General features: G+C 41.0%; 1 protein-coding gene across 1 annotated transcript in view; it reads right to left on the reverse strand.

Moving 5' to 3' along the window:
- LOC109926202 (probable phospholipid-transporting ATPase IIA) overlaps positions 1–19,425 on the reverse strand; it is a 175,651-nt gene that overhangs the window by 119,867 nt on the left and 36,359 nt on the right. Inside the window, exons 5-9 of the mRNA XM_048608579.1 lie at positions 11,234–11,292; positions 7,690–7,741; positions 6,931–7,025; positions 2,256–2,336; positions 1,241–1,316 (exon numbers count right to left, since the gene is read on the reverse strand). Coding sequence (XP_048464536.1) covers positions 1,241–1,316; positions 2,256–2,336; positions 6,931–7,025; positions 7,690–7,741; positions 11,234–11,292 — 363 coding nt within the window. The remainder of the gene's footprint in view (positions 1–1,240; positions 1,317–2,255; positions 2,337–6,930; positions 7,026–7,689; positions 7,742–11,233; positions 11,293–19,425) is intronic.

A 19,425-nucleotide genomic window follows, 5' to 3' on the forward strand; every position in this document is an offset into this window, starting at 1 on the left:
TTTTCTGATGAAGGGTCTAGGCCCGAAACGTCAGCCTTCCTGCTCCTATGATGCTGCTTGGCCTGCTGTGTTCATCCAGCTCTACACCTTGTTATCCTGGAATGGATGGGCTGTCTTATGGTGAAATATCAGACAGCCTACGCTTGTAACCACTGGAATTTAGAGAAAATAAGAGGCTATTTGTCTGAAACATCCAAGATTGTGAAGGGTTTTGACAGGGTGGATGTGGAAAGGAAGAATATTAGAAGAATATAGAACGAAGGGTGAAACAAAACAAAGAACTGCAGATGTTGGAAACCTGAAACAAAAACAGAAATAGCTGGAGAAACTCAGTAGGTCTGGCAGCATCTGTAGAGAGAAAGTAGAGTTTACATTTTGGGTCCAGTGACCCTTCTTCTGAGGTAGGGTGACTGGACTCAAAACTAGAACTGACACTGTTTAAAAATAAGAGATCACCCATTTAAGACAGGGATGAGGAGTTTTGTTTTCTCACAGCAGGCAGTGAGTCTTTGGAACTCTCTCAGAAGGTAGAGAAACAAAGAAGAATCTTTAAATATATTTAAGGCAGAATTGAAAGGCAAAGGGGTGGAAGGTTATTTGGGATAGGTGGGAGTTTGGAATAATCAAATCAACTATGATCTTACTGAATGTCTCAGCAGGGTCAAGGGGCCAAGTGGCCTACTTGGCTCTTAATTCATGCTACTACTTTGATTATGAACACCACCAGCATTGCATGGGCCCTACCTTGCACAGACTTAGCATTCTGGCATCACTTCAGCTGGTTAGCCTGTGAGATGCCATGATGGCAGAAAATCAACAGATTTCAACTTATATAGAGGACATGCCAGTGGGTGTTCATCTCTATGGTCAACTCTCCATGGTCAAGAGGAGGAGCCTCTCCTGTGAAATCTAGGTAGGCCTTCATAGTGCTGCCAGAAGCCACTTTACAAAAATGAACACCACAACCATGATCTTCCTGAAACCATTTGGCAAACCTCGGTTCTAGAAGAAAACAAAACGCACACCTTGTGTACAATGACATATTTTTACTTCATTCATTCAGATCAAGTGCTAGTAAACACACAATAAAAATCCTATGCTAATGTTGTCATGCCCACTTACTACTTAGCAAGACCTAATTGACGGTAGGCACATCAGGAGGTTTCAACAATTTCGACAAATTGTTAAACAAGAAAGTCATAGACTTCTGATCTGTTCCACAAGGAGAAAATCACCTTACCGGAAGCAATAACAGTACTGGCCCATAACGTATTCTCTATGCTCAAACTCTCGTTAACTGGTGGGTCGCTATCCTCCTAAAACACAAAATGAAGAATTAAACTTCAATTTAAATAGTTGCAACATTTTGAAGGATCACTATTCCCTAATTGCCAACAAAATTCTAAATATTATCAAATGAATCTGTAGATTAAAATCATATATTTTTCAATGTGAATATATTGAGTTGGACAGTCACTCCTGATATTTCACCAATTTACCATTTTTATGATGGGTTAGCTAAGTAATGTTCTTTGTCACCACATCCCAGGCACTAAGAAGCACAAGCAGCTCATTCCAGCAAGAATTACCAAGTGAATAAAGTGTCCCCCAGTTCTCCATGATTACAAGGTACAGTAGAAGTCTCTGAGCCAAGATGTGTTTGATCCTCTGTGTGCTTAATTACTTGGTCGTCAATAGGCTGATGCTGTGACCACTTTAAATATCAGCAGCATCTTTGATTAGGAAGGGGGAAAAACTGAGAAAGATTCCCACTTTTGATCAGTGTCCAAACTGCATTCATTGCAATATTGGGACAGAAGAGCAGTCATTGCAGTTATGATCCATTCTTCCATCATGGAATAAACAGGACACATTTACTTCAGCCACTCTCATAAATAATTGTCACTTGGATAAGTTTCAGAGACTGACTCATCCCGATGGAACAGTACAGCAAGAAACCAATCTCTTGAAGAGACAACGGGAGAAGACATTGAGGAAAAAATAAGTAATAAGTGCAAAAACAGGTTTCACAAATTACCAAGAAAAGATAGATATGTAGATATTGCTGTATATGCAAGAAAAATAAAACAAATTGAGAAGTTTGTGCAGACTCGATGGGCCAAATGGCCTCCTTCTGCACTGTAGAGGTTCTATGGTTCTACGAAGTCGCTTACAAAACAATCTTTTAGAAATGGAATGGTGCCAATACTTTATCTACTATAACACTGAGGAACGCTGAATTCTTATTAACTCACCCGAGTAAAAGTCCCAACAAAACTATGAATGTCAAGATTTGGTTCTTCTGCATAAACATAAGATCGTATTTGTAACAGATCCTGTGAATTAAAATAAAACAGAGTAAGGACAATATCTGTGTGCTGTTATATTAGGTAATGGTTCTGAAAGAGTTAATGCTGGAACCTGCAGTGAGCTGCAATCAATCTGGTGATTTTTAAAATTTCAAATATATATTCATAAAAATATTTTTATACACACAGTTACTGAAGCAGTTTGGTTCTGTACAGTAGCATACGGAGAAACAAACAAACGTTGGAGTTTGACTCTATCCAACAAACAAACCAAAGGCATTTCTTACTTGTACAAGACTATTTACATACCTTTGAGGCACTGGGACAGGGGTTCGATAACTGAATGGATCCCCATTTAACTTTGGCAGAAAGACTTTAGACAGTGACATTGCCCCAAGCATTGGCTGTGCCTGGAGGACCATCAACTTGGTGAAAGATGCTCCTTGGTCTGCCTGAAATGTATTGGTTTCCAGAGTAAGGAGTTGACCTCGACTGACTGTTGCAGACTGGCACATTCCAAAGTCCAGGACTAAGTGCTGGGGGTTGCACTAAAGCTTGGGGCACTCGATCTGTTGCTGTCATACCAGTTTGAGTGGGGAAAAGGCAGAACAGCTCATGGTTGGTGGGTGTGAGCTACAGGGAGAGATTGAATAGGCTGGGGCATTTTTCCCTGGAGTATCGGAGCTGAGGGGTGACCTTATGGAGGTTTATAAAATCATGAGGGGCATGGATAGGATGAATAGCCAAGGTCTTTTTCCCAGGATATGGGAGTCCAAAACTAGACAGCATAGGTTTAAGGCAAGAGGGGAAAGATTTAGAAAGGACTTAAGGGACAAAATTCTCATGTAGAGGGGCAGTGTGGGTATGGAACAAGTTGCCTGAGGAAGGGATAGAGGCTGGTAGAATTACAACATTGGTACATGAATGGGAAGGGTTTAGAGAGATATGGGCCAAATGCTGGTAAATGGGACGAGATTAATTTAGGATATCTGTCAGCATGGATAAGTTGGATCGAAGGGTCTGTTTCCTTGCTGTACAACTCTATGATTCCATCCTGTAGAGGGAAGACCTATATCCTCAGTCTCCACACAGTCTTAGTAACAATGTCAAACTTGCTAAAGTACATGTACCTGATTGGTATCATGCAATAAGCTACACCTTGTTTCAGAAAAGAGCCTCTTCTTGATAAGATTCATGTGGTGACAACAAAGTACTCCAACCTCAAGTTGTTAGCATAAAAAAAAGCACCATAATCTGACAAGTAGCATATGAAGATAAACTGACACCAGTCTCACTCACGGGAAAAGATTAATTTTCATTGACTTTATAGATTCTGCTCAATGTCATTTCCATTTACAAACAAATTAGTTTTTTATGAGATCAAAAGATTTATTGTTGTTTGTTGAGAGAAAAGTGCAGGTTGAACACTTTGGAAATGTCCTGATATGCACCAAGTACATGAAGCCAGAATGTCTGCCTTTTGTATATTTGTATGTGCTGCTTTGTTATAGTTCAAATAATCACAGAAAATATCTTGTATATAAATCTACACCTTTATATGTTTCAGTTGAGGCATACCATATTAATCATTTACAGGATAGCACTAACCTTGGGAAGCAATAATATAACTCCAAACCCTGTCATACAAATTGAATAAAGGGTTTTTTGAGGTTTCATATTGACCTTCCACATGATCCTTAAAACAAGTTTGGTCTTACAGATGGGTGACTCCCCAGTGACACATGTTCATGAGAAAGTGAGCTGTCATCGGTCAGAGATGCGCTCCTCTCTCCTTTGGCTCATGTCCTCCCCCATGCACCTCCAGTACTCTCTCTGACCATTTGCTCTGAGCATTGTTGCTCTGTGCCAGTGTTTCTCAGTACTCTGCTGCCCTGGCTCAAGCTACCTCTGTGTCTCAACCACCAAGTCACCACACCCAAAGCTTCCTGTTTTCTGTATACTCCGACTCTCCCTCATTTTCCCACTGTTTTCTCTGTGCTCCATCCCGCATTAGATTCCTGATTGAGCTTGGGAGTAAGTGTTCAGGCCTAGTTCAGAGCAGAAACATTGGAATGCAGCAAAGATCTTTCATTTCTCCAGCCACTTTCATATTTGAACTAATGTTTCAGCAGAACACCATACAAGTAGAGGTTCACAATTTCAAAGCACAGTTCTCAAATTTTTACAGTATCTGTGTCCTGTCCCTTGGAGATATCATTCAGAGCCAACCCTTGGGCAAATTCTGTGCTGTTGAGGAGTTGGGAAACCCAGTATAAACACAACTGACTTGTAGAAATTAACTGTAGGGAGCCTTTACATGGTGGTTTCCATCCATTATCAGCATGAGGCCTTCCTGCTTGGCAGTACTAAAACCTACAAAACTAAGTAGGTGGGAGTGTGAAAGAGATTGTGGAAGGGATGGGTTTGAGTCCAGTCATGGTTTGTGGAGACTGGGAGTCAGATACTGGGGTAGGGATAGGTGTGGGGGGTGCTTACATATTATCTTGAGGGGCATGGAGAAAATACCGCTGCTCCTCCTGATCCATGAGCAGTCCTGAAAACCTGTACGCTTATAGATTCAGGATCTCCCCTCTAGTTTAAGCTGCTGAGTTTCCCAAGGCCTGGGAAAGTCAATTATCTGAGGCTAAAACTAGAATCCCCAGTAAAATATAGGTATGCACTCTCATTTTAGTATTTAATGCATTAACTTACTTCCCACAAACAGGTTGGTTATTTGCCCATTATCTGTTGCAACCAGAAGTGGTTAGGCTCAAAGTGGGGTGGGTTAAAGTTTCAGAAGTTTTGCACTTTAACTTTTGATGAAACCAAACCATTACTTCTCAAGTTAAAATTGTGCTCAGAAAGTCAGCATTCACATGTGCAACACTTTAACTCTCCATGTCCTCTGTCCACCCACATTAGTCTGACAACAAGACTTAGACCAACATGGAAATTCAATAAGACAAACATTGAAAAAGATCACAGCCATTGCTTCCTGACCCAGTCACAAAACTTGTAATTATCCCACTGACGCTGTCCACAAACATTTTGAAATGCTATACCTTGTTTGGTCCTAAGTTTAACTTTTGGCTCCATATCCTGTACATCATAAAGATATTCACTTGCACCACTGCAACATTATGAAGTGTCTCAGTCAATTTATGATTGAAACTCTCATTGATATCTTGCCACTTTGACTCTTTCAGTCCTCTGTAGGTAAGTTCTCTGAGTGTTAGCCCATTCAAAATTCTACCGCCCAAGAATCACTCAACACCACCTCACTCACCGATCACTTCTATCTTGACCGACATATTTTGGTTTCTGTGTTTCAACATTAATGTGTTCATCATGTTTAAATTCATCCACAGGCTGATCCTTATTCTTTTTACTATGACAGTCCTTCAGAATTCTCTCTTCCACTAACTCTGATCCTTCCTCCCTTCAGTATTTCAGTTACCAAAACGACACTCTGGAATTTTGTTTCTAGGGGCTTTTCTCTCCTTTTAAAGCCCCATAAAACAAATCACCTTAGGTTTTTCACCATCATCTTAATGAGTCTTTATTTGGCTTATCATTTTTATTCCAGTTGTGCAAAGGACAGGGATCTCCAAGCTGGGATAGGGTTCAATGAGCACTGGCCACACACTGATTCCTCTTCAAAGCATGAGCTTAGACATAGAATGAGCGACAACTATGGGCAGCATCCACAGATAAGCCCAATGGTGGCCATCCTCGCATACAATTCAAGCAGAGGTCACTGGTCACCTTTAAAGATTCAGAGGCACCCAAGCTAATGGTGGCATCGTTACAAATGGTGCCTGCTCAGGTCAGTTAATCAAGCGCAGGCAGATGATCACACTGTAGTTATGTAAACTGAACCATTCACAATTGCTAATATGTCAGGAAGATGGGGGCAGTCAGTAATCTTTACAGCAGAAATTGCAAAGTCTCCCTATTATGCAGGCAAAATTATTCTTAAAATGTTTTGAAATGGCCAAGTTGGAAAGGATCTTTAGATAAAGATTAGTTATGTTGCTGCTAATGGATGACAATATAGAAGGTTATCTTCTTGAGGTATTCTCACTTGCTCTAACATCTAACCATATAGTTTGGCAAAAAAAAGAAAAAAACTCAGGGAAGCATGGTAGCTCAGTGGTTAGCACTGCTGCCTCACAGCACCAGGGACCCGGATTCAATTCCACCCTTGGGCGACTGTCTGTGTGGAGTTTACACATTCTCCCCATGTCTGCGTGGGTTTCCCTCAGGTGCTCCGGTTTCCTCCCACAGTCCAAAGGTGTGCAGGCTAGGTGGATCGGCCATGCTAAATTGCCTGTAGTGTTCAGGGAGGTATAGATTAGGTGGGTTATAGGGTGATGGGTCTGGGCGGGATGCTCTAAGGGTTGGTGTGGACTTGTTGGGCCGAAGGGCTTGTTTCCACACGGTAGGGATTCTATGATTCAATGAACGAGCAAATCACAGCTGATGAGATGGTATTTGTACATGAGGCATGGCAGAAGAAGGCTAGAAAGCATTAGGAGACAACTCTGTCACCCATCCCCCTATGGAGAAATTGCTGGTCAAGGGAAAGTGGAACAGTCCTCGTTGTTTCTACGATACTTACAGCTGCGATGGGTAATCTCTGAGTACAGCCAACAGGCAAACGCATCTTCCAATCAGTCTCACCATCTAGCTGGTCTGTACGAATAAAACAAGAGCCTGGAAAACAGAAGGGAGACAACACATGTACAAAATGTAGGAAAAGAATACAGATGCATTAACGCCACCACAAAGATGACAGGAAGTATACCAAATGGCTCTCGCCATCATCCAAGTTCACTTGGAGAACATTAAAAACAAGTTGAAACTACATAGCTTCAATTATCAGCAATAAAACATAAATCTAAATGTGTTGGGGACTAAACAGAGTACTTCTTAACTTTCCAAATCAATTTTCAAAAGAAAACCTATACAAGTAACTGAGTTTTTAATTTCACTTTTAAATCATAATTAGAAACATTCAGAATTAATGCTAATGTCACGCAGACCCATCCAAGGAAGAGGATTTGCATCTGTGGAGACAGAGACAGATTTTTCACAACCTTCCACCTCCTTTCAGTTCTGAAGAAGAATCATGTTGGGCTCAAAACAGCTCTCTGCACAGATGTTGCTAGACCTGCTGAGTTTCGACAGCTTTTTCTGTCTTTACTCCAGATATCCAGCATCTGTGGTATTTCACACCTATCCAACAATATGGCCCTTTCACCGCCCACATCAGACAGTGTGCCAGCCATGCTCAACCAGCCCATGCCTCCAAGCTTCAGAAAGCAGTTGAGAGGGAATCCCTTCAAACTTTACATAAATTGCTGAGTGTGATACTTACCACTTTTGTCTGATGTTCGGAGGAAAATCATGTCAGCAGGTACCCTCTGATTCTGAGTAAGTGAAAATCAGAAATCAATAGAAATAACCAAAATTAACAAATGGTTCCCAAATGAAGTTACCAACAACATTTCACTTCTTATAGCATTTACTGAACATGAAGCAGAATCAATAATAGGTAACTAACACTTCAAACTGAAGACAAAATTAACTTTTAAATACTCAGTCCAAGAGATATGATTTAATAACTACAAGCACCTGTATCATTCCCTCAGTATATGCAATTCCAAAGCTGTCTAAGTCAGCCTCAAGTATGGAACACTCTCACATTCTCATTTGACTGCTGTGACCCTTGAGTCACATTCACTGACAGCCTCATTCTATCCATGGTCCCTGAGGATATGCTTAACGCTGACAAGATGCATGTCCAGGAATCACCCCCTCTCTCTCATGCCAGCAGTGTTGCCTTTCAGAGTTACTTTTCAACAGGCCAACCAACCAACCAAAAACACCTAGCTCCTCTGGAGCTTCTGGAATTCAACGGTTTTTATTACTAGCAAACAGAAAAGTGACTTTTTCAACAGGGGCTTTTCTGTCTTCACATCAAACAAATTCAGTGTCCCCTTTTCTGTCTCTACTTTCTCTTTGTGTATGCACCTGCATGCTGATCACCTTCTATCTCTTCCTTATTCTATATAGCAATAGTTTCTTCAACTGTCCTTTATATAGCCACTCAGGTGATTTATTGTTATCTCCTTTCATGTTTGTATTGCTTTAGGATTAATGTTCACCAGATCACATTGAGTAGTATTTATCATTATTCAAGAAATGCACAATTTATGTTAATAATTCACAGCACGTGGGCTATGCTGGCTCAACATGATTTATTGCTTATCCCTATTGCTATTGTGAAGGTGACGATAAGCAGCCTCCATTAACTGCTGAGATCTATTTAGTGTAGGTACATCCACCATGCTGTTAGGGAGGAGTTCCAGATTCTGACACAGTGACAGTAGGATGGAGAGTGACTTGGAAATGAACTGGCAGGGTCAACCGCTGTCCTGGTTCTTCCATCTAGATGGTAACAATGTTGGTTTCTAAAGGTGCTATCTAAGGAGCCTTGGTAATTTTTGCACTGCATCTTGGTAGATGCCTGCTACTGTGCACCTAAGGGAGTGAACATTTATGGATGAGGTGTCAATTAAGTGGACTGATTTGCTCTGGAAGGTGTCAAGCTTCTTAGTGTTGTTGGAGCTACACTCATCCAGGAAATTATGCCATCCAATATACCATCACACACCCGACTTGTGCCTTATGGATAGCAGACCAAATCTGGGTAGTCAGGAGGTGAGCTACTTACCATACGAATTTTATGATTCTTTTGATTCTTCTTACCAAAGTGAATGTCCTCACACCTTCCTAAATTAAATTCCATCTGCTAAGCTTATGGCCACTTACTCAAGCTATCTGTATCCTCTTGCAGATTCCTTATGACCTCATCACAACATGCCATCCCACCTATTTTTGCATCAGCACCAAATTTGGATACATAAACACTCTCCTCTCCTCCACGTCATGAACACAGACAATTGGGACCCTAGGGCTAATCCTTGTGGCAATCCACTAGTTACAGCTTTCCAATCTGAAATAGACCCATTAATCCCAACAGTCTGTTTTAATCAATCTTCAATCCATGTTAATACATAATCCCAAATACTATAAGGTTCTACCTTGTAAAATAATATTTTACATGACACCTCAGAGAATATTTCCTGGAAATGCAAATACACTATATCTACCGGTTTCCCTTTATCAACTCTGCTTGTTATAGCTTCAAAGAACGCTACTAAATTTATCAAACGTAATTTTCCCTTTACACTGACTCAACCAGTGAGAATTTTCTACCTAATATCCATTAATTCTAGTTGTTTCCAGACTCCTTGACTCCACGCTCAGTCAAACACGGTCTCGATATCAAGGACATGCACTGTCACTTTACATTTGGAGTTCAGCTCTTTTGTCCATGTTTGAACCAAGACTTTAATAAGGCCAGGAGCTACGTGCCCCTGGCAGAATGCAAACTGAGAGTAAGCGAGCCCATTATTGTAATACAGGTGCTGCTTGATAGCACTGTTGATGACTCTTTCCATCACTTTTCTGATTGATCCCTTTACAATTGTTGGAAACTCTGACATTCCTTTCCAAACATTGTTAAAAACCAAACTCTCTCATGTCCTAGCCCCCTACCCCAAACACCAGGCCTTGTGATCACATAGTCTTCCATTACACACTACCTATTGATAGTCACTAACAGTACCCATTAACAGCTATTCACCCTCCTAGCCAGAGAACTAACAACTCCTTTGTCTATCCAACTGCTCTTCTCTCTCTTTGGGCTCTATTCCCAGCTATCATTTACTCCTTACCCCCTCCCGCTCCCTATCTTCTGCATATAAATCAACATTTACCCAGTTACCATCGGTTCTGAGGAAGGGTCACCGGACTCGAAACGTTAACTCTAATTTCTTTCTTCTCAGATGCTGCCAGACCTGCTGAGCTTTTCCAGCAACTTCTGTTTTTGTTATGGTTAAAAACCAATTAGATTCCCTAGGCATTTCTAAGAAATTTCCTTCACTGTACTATTTCCAGGTTAAAGATCATTACAAGCTGTTCAAGATTTCCATACATTTATTTTTTTAAAATCAGGATCTGCTACGAAATTACATTTCCTGTCAATAATTAATTTTCTTTTATTACATAACTTATGCCATTAGCATCTTTGACCTCAACGAAAACTTCCCAAAAAGTCTTTATTAGCCCTACACCTGTTTGAATTTGTCACCCAGTCGAGGGAATTCCCTAGGCACCTAGTAACAGTGATGTCATCAAGCAGGGTAAGCAGCCAACCACATTAAAGTACATCCTCAGACAGCAAACCAGGAAGTAAAAAAGCTCTGAATTACTCCACCCCTATAAATATTACAGATAGTGACAAAATTAACTGGACCATAAGCATGGACCTAAGCAAACGGCTAACATATCAGACAAGATTTAAAAAAAACTTAACATACAGATTTTTTAAACATCAAATATAAATTTACTGTTTCAGGCAAGGAGGTTTTGACAATAATTATTAAAATAAACCCAATTACATCTCATTCAATACTTTGTCACATTGTTTGTACAAAATAGACTAATAGTATAATCCTCATCAATTAAATGATTGCTAAGTGATTACATTCTGGGCAAACATCAACCATGCACCCTCACTGACAAGTTCAACAATTCATGTTTAACTATACATGTGGACTCCAGAAGCTGCTGTCGGTTTCAGAGGTGTAATTGCAGAGAACATTGACATTTTCACCATCATTACTATCACAAAACCAGATAAGTTTGCTCAAGTATGATCTTCCTAGTTGAAAACTGTGCTGACTACTCTTTATTACATTTTCAGTTTCCAGATGTTTCTAATATCTTTTCCTTATCATTGCAACCTTATTTGAAATAAATCATTATACTTAAATCCAAATGAAAATACTAACCTTATCAACAATAATCAAATCTCCCACTTGTATGTTTGAACTCTTGACAACCATAGTCCCTACAGTGACAAAGGAAGAATACATGTCAGCATGAACTTTATCAAAATCATAGATTGCATCTAATACCCTTTACACTGGCAATTGAAAGATAGGGACTGTCATATCAGAGCTCAGGAAAATACATTTTTTTTCTCAGCATCTATATAAATCCATTTTCTATAAAGGGCGTTATTAATGTTTATTCACAGTGGCAATCTTGACCTAGCTTGGGGGCAGGAGATGCACTCTTCCTGCATCTGAGGAAGATTAATTGGCACTGCAGGTCTGGGGCTGGGTTGTTAAAGGCTGATGGGATGGGACCAGAAGGAAGTGGATCTGGAATTTCCCACCATAGGCTAGTGTGGAACCATTTTGAGAAAAAGCCTAGATCAGGGGCAAAAATGCTGCTTACCCTTTAGTTACAGGTAGCTAATTAAACCAGTTAAGGAGTCTATTGAAGCTCATCCTCTGTGCCTAGTGAAACTTTCCTTTCAGTAGGCAGGTCCCTGCTGGCAGGTGAATCCTGGATGGTGGTACGGGGCTTCCTGGCAGTAGAACAGGGAGCCAGCGCTCCAGTGGGTTTCTGAAACGCTTCCCCCACAGCTGCCATGTGGACAACTGCAGCTACAGTATACCAACTGAGATGTTTCCCTTCCACAAAGGCAGACTGGCAGTTCTGGCCTCCATCCCTCTGTATGTTTTATAAAACATTGAGTTTAAGGACACTCAAGATGGAGATGACCATTCTCTATGCCACATACATAGAGGGGTTCCTATTAGCCCTCTAGTTTTGGGAGGCCATCCACTATCCTGGTTTAACAGCAAGTCTGCCCTAATTGGCTGGGCATTGCATTTCAACATGGTGCAGGGTTGAAACCCAAAGTCAAGTTCCAGACTCCTGAAGCAAAATCCAGTGTTGGGAGTTACCTTTGTTGAATTACTCAAAGCTAGATGTTGCCATTCTCTGTGGGTAGTTATCAAAGTTTGAATCCCACTGTAATGTTCTCAGAAAGAATGATACAGAAACATTGTCCTTTCCCTCAACTCCCTGAGGTAACAAATGGACAGGGAGAAAGATGCATCAAACAGAAATGAGTTTTATGATATTCTGAGGCAGCATTAAGGAAGGGCATTTTGACTTAACCAAGAAAAATGACACGGAAGTTTAGCTACTGCAAGATTTTATATCGAAGTGCTCAAAAGCAAAGTTGGTTAAAAAAAAATTCAATAACAGCATCACAATCTACCAAGCCTCAGAATGACACTTCCAGCACACTTCATGCTGAAGAAAGCACTGTATTCTAACTAAACATGAGACAAGCTCAAAGCTTTACAATTACTGCTGTGGTTGCACTTCAGCACAGAAAATGATGTTCACTATGGTCATAACACCCATTAATTACAACAATAAAATCCATTAAAGGATGGTCCGTTAGCCTACATGAAATCAATTTAAATATTCAAGAGGCACAGATAAACATAAGCTCGTCAGATGACGATGTTTTGCCGAGTGGGTAAATTCTCTTTATTCTATCTTTATTTGACTACCTGATAATTTTCCAAACCGCTGCCAACGCTTCTGGCTTGGCCAACAGGAAGTGTCCAAAAGCAACTCAAAGGCAATATTCAGGCTCCATGTTGAGTCTGTCCTCAATAACAGTTTGCTCAGAGTTATCCTTAACAAAACTGCAGCTAGGCAAGTCAGAAAATCAAACTAAAGTAGTAAAAAAAAAAAAGTGTGTACAAAACAGGCAGGTTCAATGGGAGACGGTGGTATAGTGGTGGCATCATTAGACTAGTAGTCTAAAAGCTCAAGATAAAGCTCTAAGGACATGGGTTCAATTCCCATTATTGTAACTGGTGGAATATACATTCAGCTAATAATTCTGGAATTGAAAACTAAAGTAAATAGGGACCATGAAACTGTTGTTGATTGTTAGAAAACCCATCTGATTCACTCAAACCCTTTGGTGAAAGAAGGGGTTGGTGGTGAGGAGAATGAGGAATGTACTTGTTCATGACCAGAAACTGCAATGAAGAGTCTTTTATTGTGGAGGGACGATAATGCTGCAGCTTCCACATGATTCTGGTCAATCAGAAAACTCTCCTGCACTTATCCCCTATCAAAACCATTATAGAAAGATTTACAGATTGATAATCAACTGGTTTGTTCGTGTTATGACACGTGGTCTATGACCATGATGTCCTGAGGTGAGACTGCAACCTGGAGCTTCTGGCCCAGGGTAGGGACATTACCACTATGCCATAAAACAGGTGTCAATATCTTTTGATGAAATGAGGTGAGGAAAAAATTAAAACATTTATTTACACATAATGTAAGACAACTTTCTGTATTCATATGAAGAGACTACATAACAACTACAAGATTTTTGAGCCTATTTTCAGTTTAAATAAAACACAAAGTCCCCTTCAGCAGAGTTTAAGTGTGAGAGTTTTTTGCTTACAAAGCACAACTTACACGAAAGTGATATGACTATATAATGACACAGAGACAACACATCAATCAATGCAAGGATTTTTGGGTTTTTCAGCATGGATGTTTTCAATGCATTTTGTTTGAGGAAGTTTTTTCCAAGATGTTACGGAAGAGAACCTTAAGCCCAGCTGCAGTAATAACCTGCAACGTATGACATTTATTACCAAGCAGGCAGTCAGTTCAGGAGGAAATTAGCAGAAATGACAAGGGTCACATTGGCTTTATTGCTTAAAACACATTATTTACATCTCCTACAGGATGCAGCTTCAAATTAACAATAACCAGCCCTGTTCCTTGACAATTCAGCAATAAGCACCAATTGCTAATACTTCCACTTTGCACCTAGTGCCATCAAACATGAGCCTTATGTCTCACACAGTGTGGTTCAGGTCAAATGTTGTAGCAAATAATAAAAATAATAACAGAAAAGAATAATAAATAAAATAAAATCATAAAACTAACAGATCTAAACCAATAAAGTCAAAATTATTTCTCTTCCTTCTGGTTCACAACAAATGCATTTGTTCAGTCTCTACCATTTAACAGCCAACCAATCAAATGACACAGAGCAACAGATCCTTGTAATAGACTAAGGAGAGTAGTAAATGCAAGACCCTACCAGATTTTTGAACTTGGATCACCTCATCAAAATGAAATTCATGCTCACTTGAAAGGAGAAGTTTTCTTTTAAAAATTAAAAGGACACTCCGGGAATATTTTTGAGTTGCAGGCTGAGATTTATTGCAGAGGCAGTCATAGCCATCAGGCAATGAGTTGCCTGTGGTTGCAGTTTTGGTCCCAAAGACATCACCTGAAGCATGTCCTGCCACTGAATAGCGTCAAGAGGCTGAGGGCATGTTGTACTCAGGGGCAACAACCCACACGCATGCACGCACACACACCCCTGCAACCTTAACTGGCTGAAGAGTACCACCTACCCTGTCAATGAAGGCAGGCAAAGATGAGCGTAGCACTCATTTTTAGCCCCACCTCATTCCAGGCAGTGGCAGCCAAAAGTTCTGACTGTGGCATTCTTTCTCCTTTTAAAATCATCCCTTTTGTATAATAAACAAGATGCACACTAAGACTGGTTTTGGAACATACTGCTATCTTTTGAAAGGCTAGTTAGCACACCTCATTGCATTCTAAACAGAAGGCAGTGCCTGATGTAGTACAGAAATAAGTCAGAACAGAAGGTCCCAGCTTTATTGACAAATTTGCAGAAATTGTGTCAGCTCCCATATGTAAAGTCTACTACTTCTCTTAACTGACTCAGTAATTCTGTCAGCTTGTTTGACACCAAGCTTGCATGAATTACTATTCCATTTAAAGACTGGAAGCCTGAAGCAAAGCTTCTTGAGCTTCCACCACAAATGCACATCCTTGTTACCATTTCCATCTGTCTCTCAACTATGGACTCCGATGAATCAGAACATTCACAAATTCAACATCTTATTTTGCACTTGCCTGAGCTTCCAGCTGATGGGTAAGAATCAGCCGTAGTTCCTACACATAATTATTTGTCAGTGTTCACTATCTAGGTTTATACATGAAGTGCATTCACAGGGACAAAACATTGAAGAACACCCAGCACACATCACAGTAAATGGCAGCTGCTTCAATACAGATAGAGAGAAAATACCAAAAATGTTGATGGACCATGAGTTAATTCTCAGGCAATTTTCTCTTTCACAACAAATGCAAACTTTGGAAACACAAGTCATGAACGGTGGTGAATGCATCTGTCTCAAGTAAGTGCTCCAACTATATGATTCAATCTCACAGTCCTTCAGAAGAGAATCTAACCATCTTGTCTCAACATTCAACAGCATCATCACTGAAACTGCAACCATTCTGGGAGTTACAAGCTCGAAAATTAAGAGCGATCAGCCACAGAAATGATGTGGCTACATGTGCAGGTCAGAGGCTGGGAATTCACCTCCTGGCACCCTATCCACTATCTTCAAGCATGTCTAGATTTTGAAGAAGTACTCAGCAATTACATCACTGAATGCAACTTCAACAACACACAAGAAACTGAACACCACCCTTAGGAAAAGCAGCCAGATTGATCAGAAATTCATCCTCTATCTTAAACATTCACTTCCTCCGTCATCAGTACAGAAGTAGTAACAACATGTACTAGCTTTATGGATGCACTGCAGAAAAATCACCAAAGCATCTTTCAACAGAATTCCTGTAACCTCAACCATGAAAACGATTAAGAGCAACACACTTGGAAATACCACTTTTTGCAAATTCCCCTCCAGGTCTCACACACAATTGTCCTGGTGCAGGAGGTCATTCAGTCCATCGTGTCTGTAGTTTGCTCAGCATTTTAATTTAGTGCTGATCTCCTGCTTTTCCCCTGTAACTGTGCACATTATTACGAATTATAACCATCTCGCGCCCTCTTGAATGGCCCATTTGCAGCTGCCTCCCCTAAACATTAATGTGCAGAACCATTCGCACCTCCTCAGACACTGTATTAGTCTGTGTCCATATGTCACAAGATGTAAATAAAATCCAGGCATAAAAGGAAACTAACAATCACACCACACATATGCCAGGAAATTACAACCTCCAAAAAAGAGAGAATCTAACCATCATCACTTGACATTTAATAGCATTACTATTGCAGAAACCCCCCTCTACCAGCGTCCTAGACTTCACCATTGACCAGAAAATGAACCGGACATGCCTCTTAAGTACAGTGGTAAAAGAACAAGTTATAGTGGGGCAAGTAACTCACCTTGTCTTCCCAAGCCAGTCCACCATCTACAAGGCACAAATCAGAAGTGTACTGGAATACTCTCCACTTGCCTGGATGAGTGCAGCTCCAACAATATTCAAAACAAAAATGTGACATCATCCAGGAAAAACAGCTCACTTAATTAGCACCTTATCCACCAGTGACACACGTTAACAGCAGCAACTGTAAGGTGCATTGGAACAACTCACCAATTTTCCTTCCAAACCTGGGACCTCTACCACTTAGAAAAGCAGATGTGCAGGAACATCACACATTGCAAATTTCTGTCCGAGTTACACATCATCCTGACTGTATTGCCATTCCTTCACTGACACTGGATCAAAACCCTAGAACTCCCTCCCTCACAGCACAGTGCGTGTCCCGACACAAGGACTACAGCAGTTGAAGAAAGCAGCTCATTACCACCATCTCTGCAGTCCTGCCACATCCAGTCATGAATGGCAGTGGACAATTAAAAAACTCACTGGCCTCGGCAGTAATGCCCACAAATAAACTTCCAGGCACTACACTCCAGACCATACATACTTTTGCACTCAGCCAGTAATTTTCATATTGCGTTTGCCTCTTTTTCAAATTATTTTAATAAATGGTAACATCTCCCCCTCCTTCCCCAGGAGTCTACTCTGTAGGGACGCCTCATGACTTTGAAAAAATTATATCAAATCTCCTCACCAAGGAAAACAATCCCAATTTTTCCAAACTATTTTCAATGAAGTTTATCAACCCTGGAACCATTCCCCATAGAATCCCTACAGTGTGGAAGCAGGCCATTTGGCCCATTAAATCCACACCAGCCCCATGAAGAGAATCCCACCCCCCTAACCCTGTACCTGCATATCCCATATCACCTAACCTACACTTCCCTGAGCACTATGGGCAATTTAGCATGGCCAATCCTCCTACCCTGTGCATCTTTGGACTGTGGGAGGAAACTGGAGCACCCGGACAAAACCTACACGGACACGGGGAGAATGTGCAAACTCCACATGGATCGGTGCTCAAGGCTGGAATCGAACTTGGGTCCCTGGCGCTGAGGCAACAGTGCTAACCACTGAGCCAATGCACCACCCCTTGTAAACTTTATTTGTACTTTCTCCAAAACAGTCACATCCTTCTTTAGGTGTGGTACCCAGAACAGTACATAATACCCCAACTGATGTCTAACAAGTGTCCTATACAGATTTACCATAACTTCCTTGCTCTTGTACTTTATTCCCCTATAAGCCAAGGATACTGTATGTGTTATTAACTGCTTGCTCTACCTGGCCTGACAACTTACACACGTAAACTAGCTCTCGCTGCACCTGAACATCCTTTGGGGTAATGCCCTTTATTTATAATGTCTGTCCATATTTTTACAACCAAAATGTAATGCCTCACACTTCCCTGCATTGAGCCCCATCTGCCAGCTATCTGCCCACTCAACTAATTGTCAATGTCATTTTGAAGCTCTACACTGTCCTCCTTTTACCAAGTATTGTATCATTCACAAACTTTGAAATTGTCCACTGTTCACTGTGGTCTAGGCCATTAATATACATCTGGAAAAATAATGACCCCAATATCGATTTCCTGAAGAGTTCCAACATACCTTCCTCCAGCCCAAAAAATATCCATTAATTATAACTGTCTGTACCCTGTCACTCAGCCAATTCTGTTTTCACATTGCTAGTGTCCCTTTTACTCCATGAGCTCTAACATTCCTCACAAGCTTGTTCTACAACACTGTACCAACACCTTTTAGGATGCACATTCTCCACATCAACAGCATTACCCGCTCAATCTTTCCTGTTACTGCTGCAAAAAACTTCAGCAGGTTAGGTAAACACGATTTTTCCTTATGAAATCAATGCAGGGTCTCCATAATTGTCCACATGACTACTGATTCTACCCCAAAGTTGCACAGGGAAATATACAGCCGTTTATTCACTATGGCTGGGTCAAAATCCTCAAATTTCCTCCCCTAAAGTATGGTGCATGTAATTAAACCATAAGGCCTCAGTGGTTTAAGAAGGCAGCTCATCACCATCTTTTCAAGGTGTAAGTACCAATGAGCAATAAATGACGCCTCATCCTGGAATAGATAAAATAAAGTACTTTTTTCTGAATTTTCACACTTCTCCGGGAGCAGTTTCTTGGTTTCTATCTCAGCAAATGTTTATTCTTCATTTGTGAGCGTAGATGGTGAGTGCCACTCAACCATTGTGCTTTTTTTATTCATTATCGTGAGATGTGGGCACCGCTGGCTGACCAACATTTATTGCCCGTCCCTAGTTGCCCTTTAGAAGGTGATGGTGAGCTGCCTTCTTGAACTGCTGCAGTTCACCTGCTGTGGGTTGACCCACAATGCCCTTACAGAGGGAATTTCAGGATTATGACGAAGTGACAGTAAAGAAACAGCGATATATTTCCAAGTCAGGATTTTGGGTGGCTTGGAGGGAACCTTATGGGGTGTGGAGGGGTAATTCCTCTGTATCTGCTGTCCTTGTCCTTCTCGATGGAAGTGGTTGTGGGTTTGGAAGGTGCTGTCTGAGGATCTTGGGTGAATTTCTGCAGTGCATCTTGTAGATAGTCCACACTGCTGCTACTGAGCGTCGGTGGTGGAGGGAGTAGATGCTTGTGGATGCAGTGCCAATCAAGCGGGTTGCTTTGTCCTGGATGGTGTCAAGCTTCTTGAGTGTTGTTGGAACTGCACCCATCCAGTTAAGTAGGGGGTATTCCATCACACTCCTGACTTGTGCCTTGTAGATGGTGGACAGGCTTTGAGGAGTCAGGAGGTGAGTTACTCACCACAGTATTCCTAGCCTCTGACCTGCTCTTGTAGTCACTACGTTTATGTGGTGAGTCTAGGTGAATTTCTGGTCAATGATAATCCCATAGGAT

This window comes from Rhincodon typus, chromosome 19, assembly GCF_021869965.1.
Source record: "Rhincodon typus isolate 14 chromosome 19, sRhiTyp1.1, whole genome shotgun sequence".
Classification (NCBI taxonomy): Eukaryota; Metazoa; Chordata; class Chondrichthyes; order Orectolobiformes; family Rhincodontidae; genus Rhincodon; species Rhincodon typus.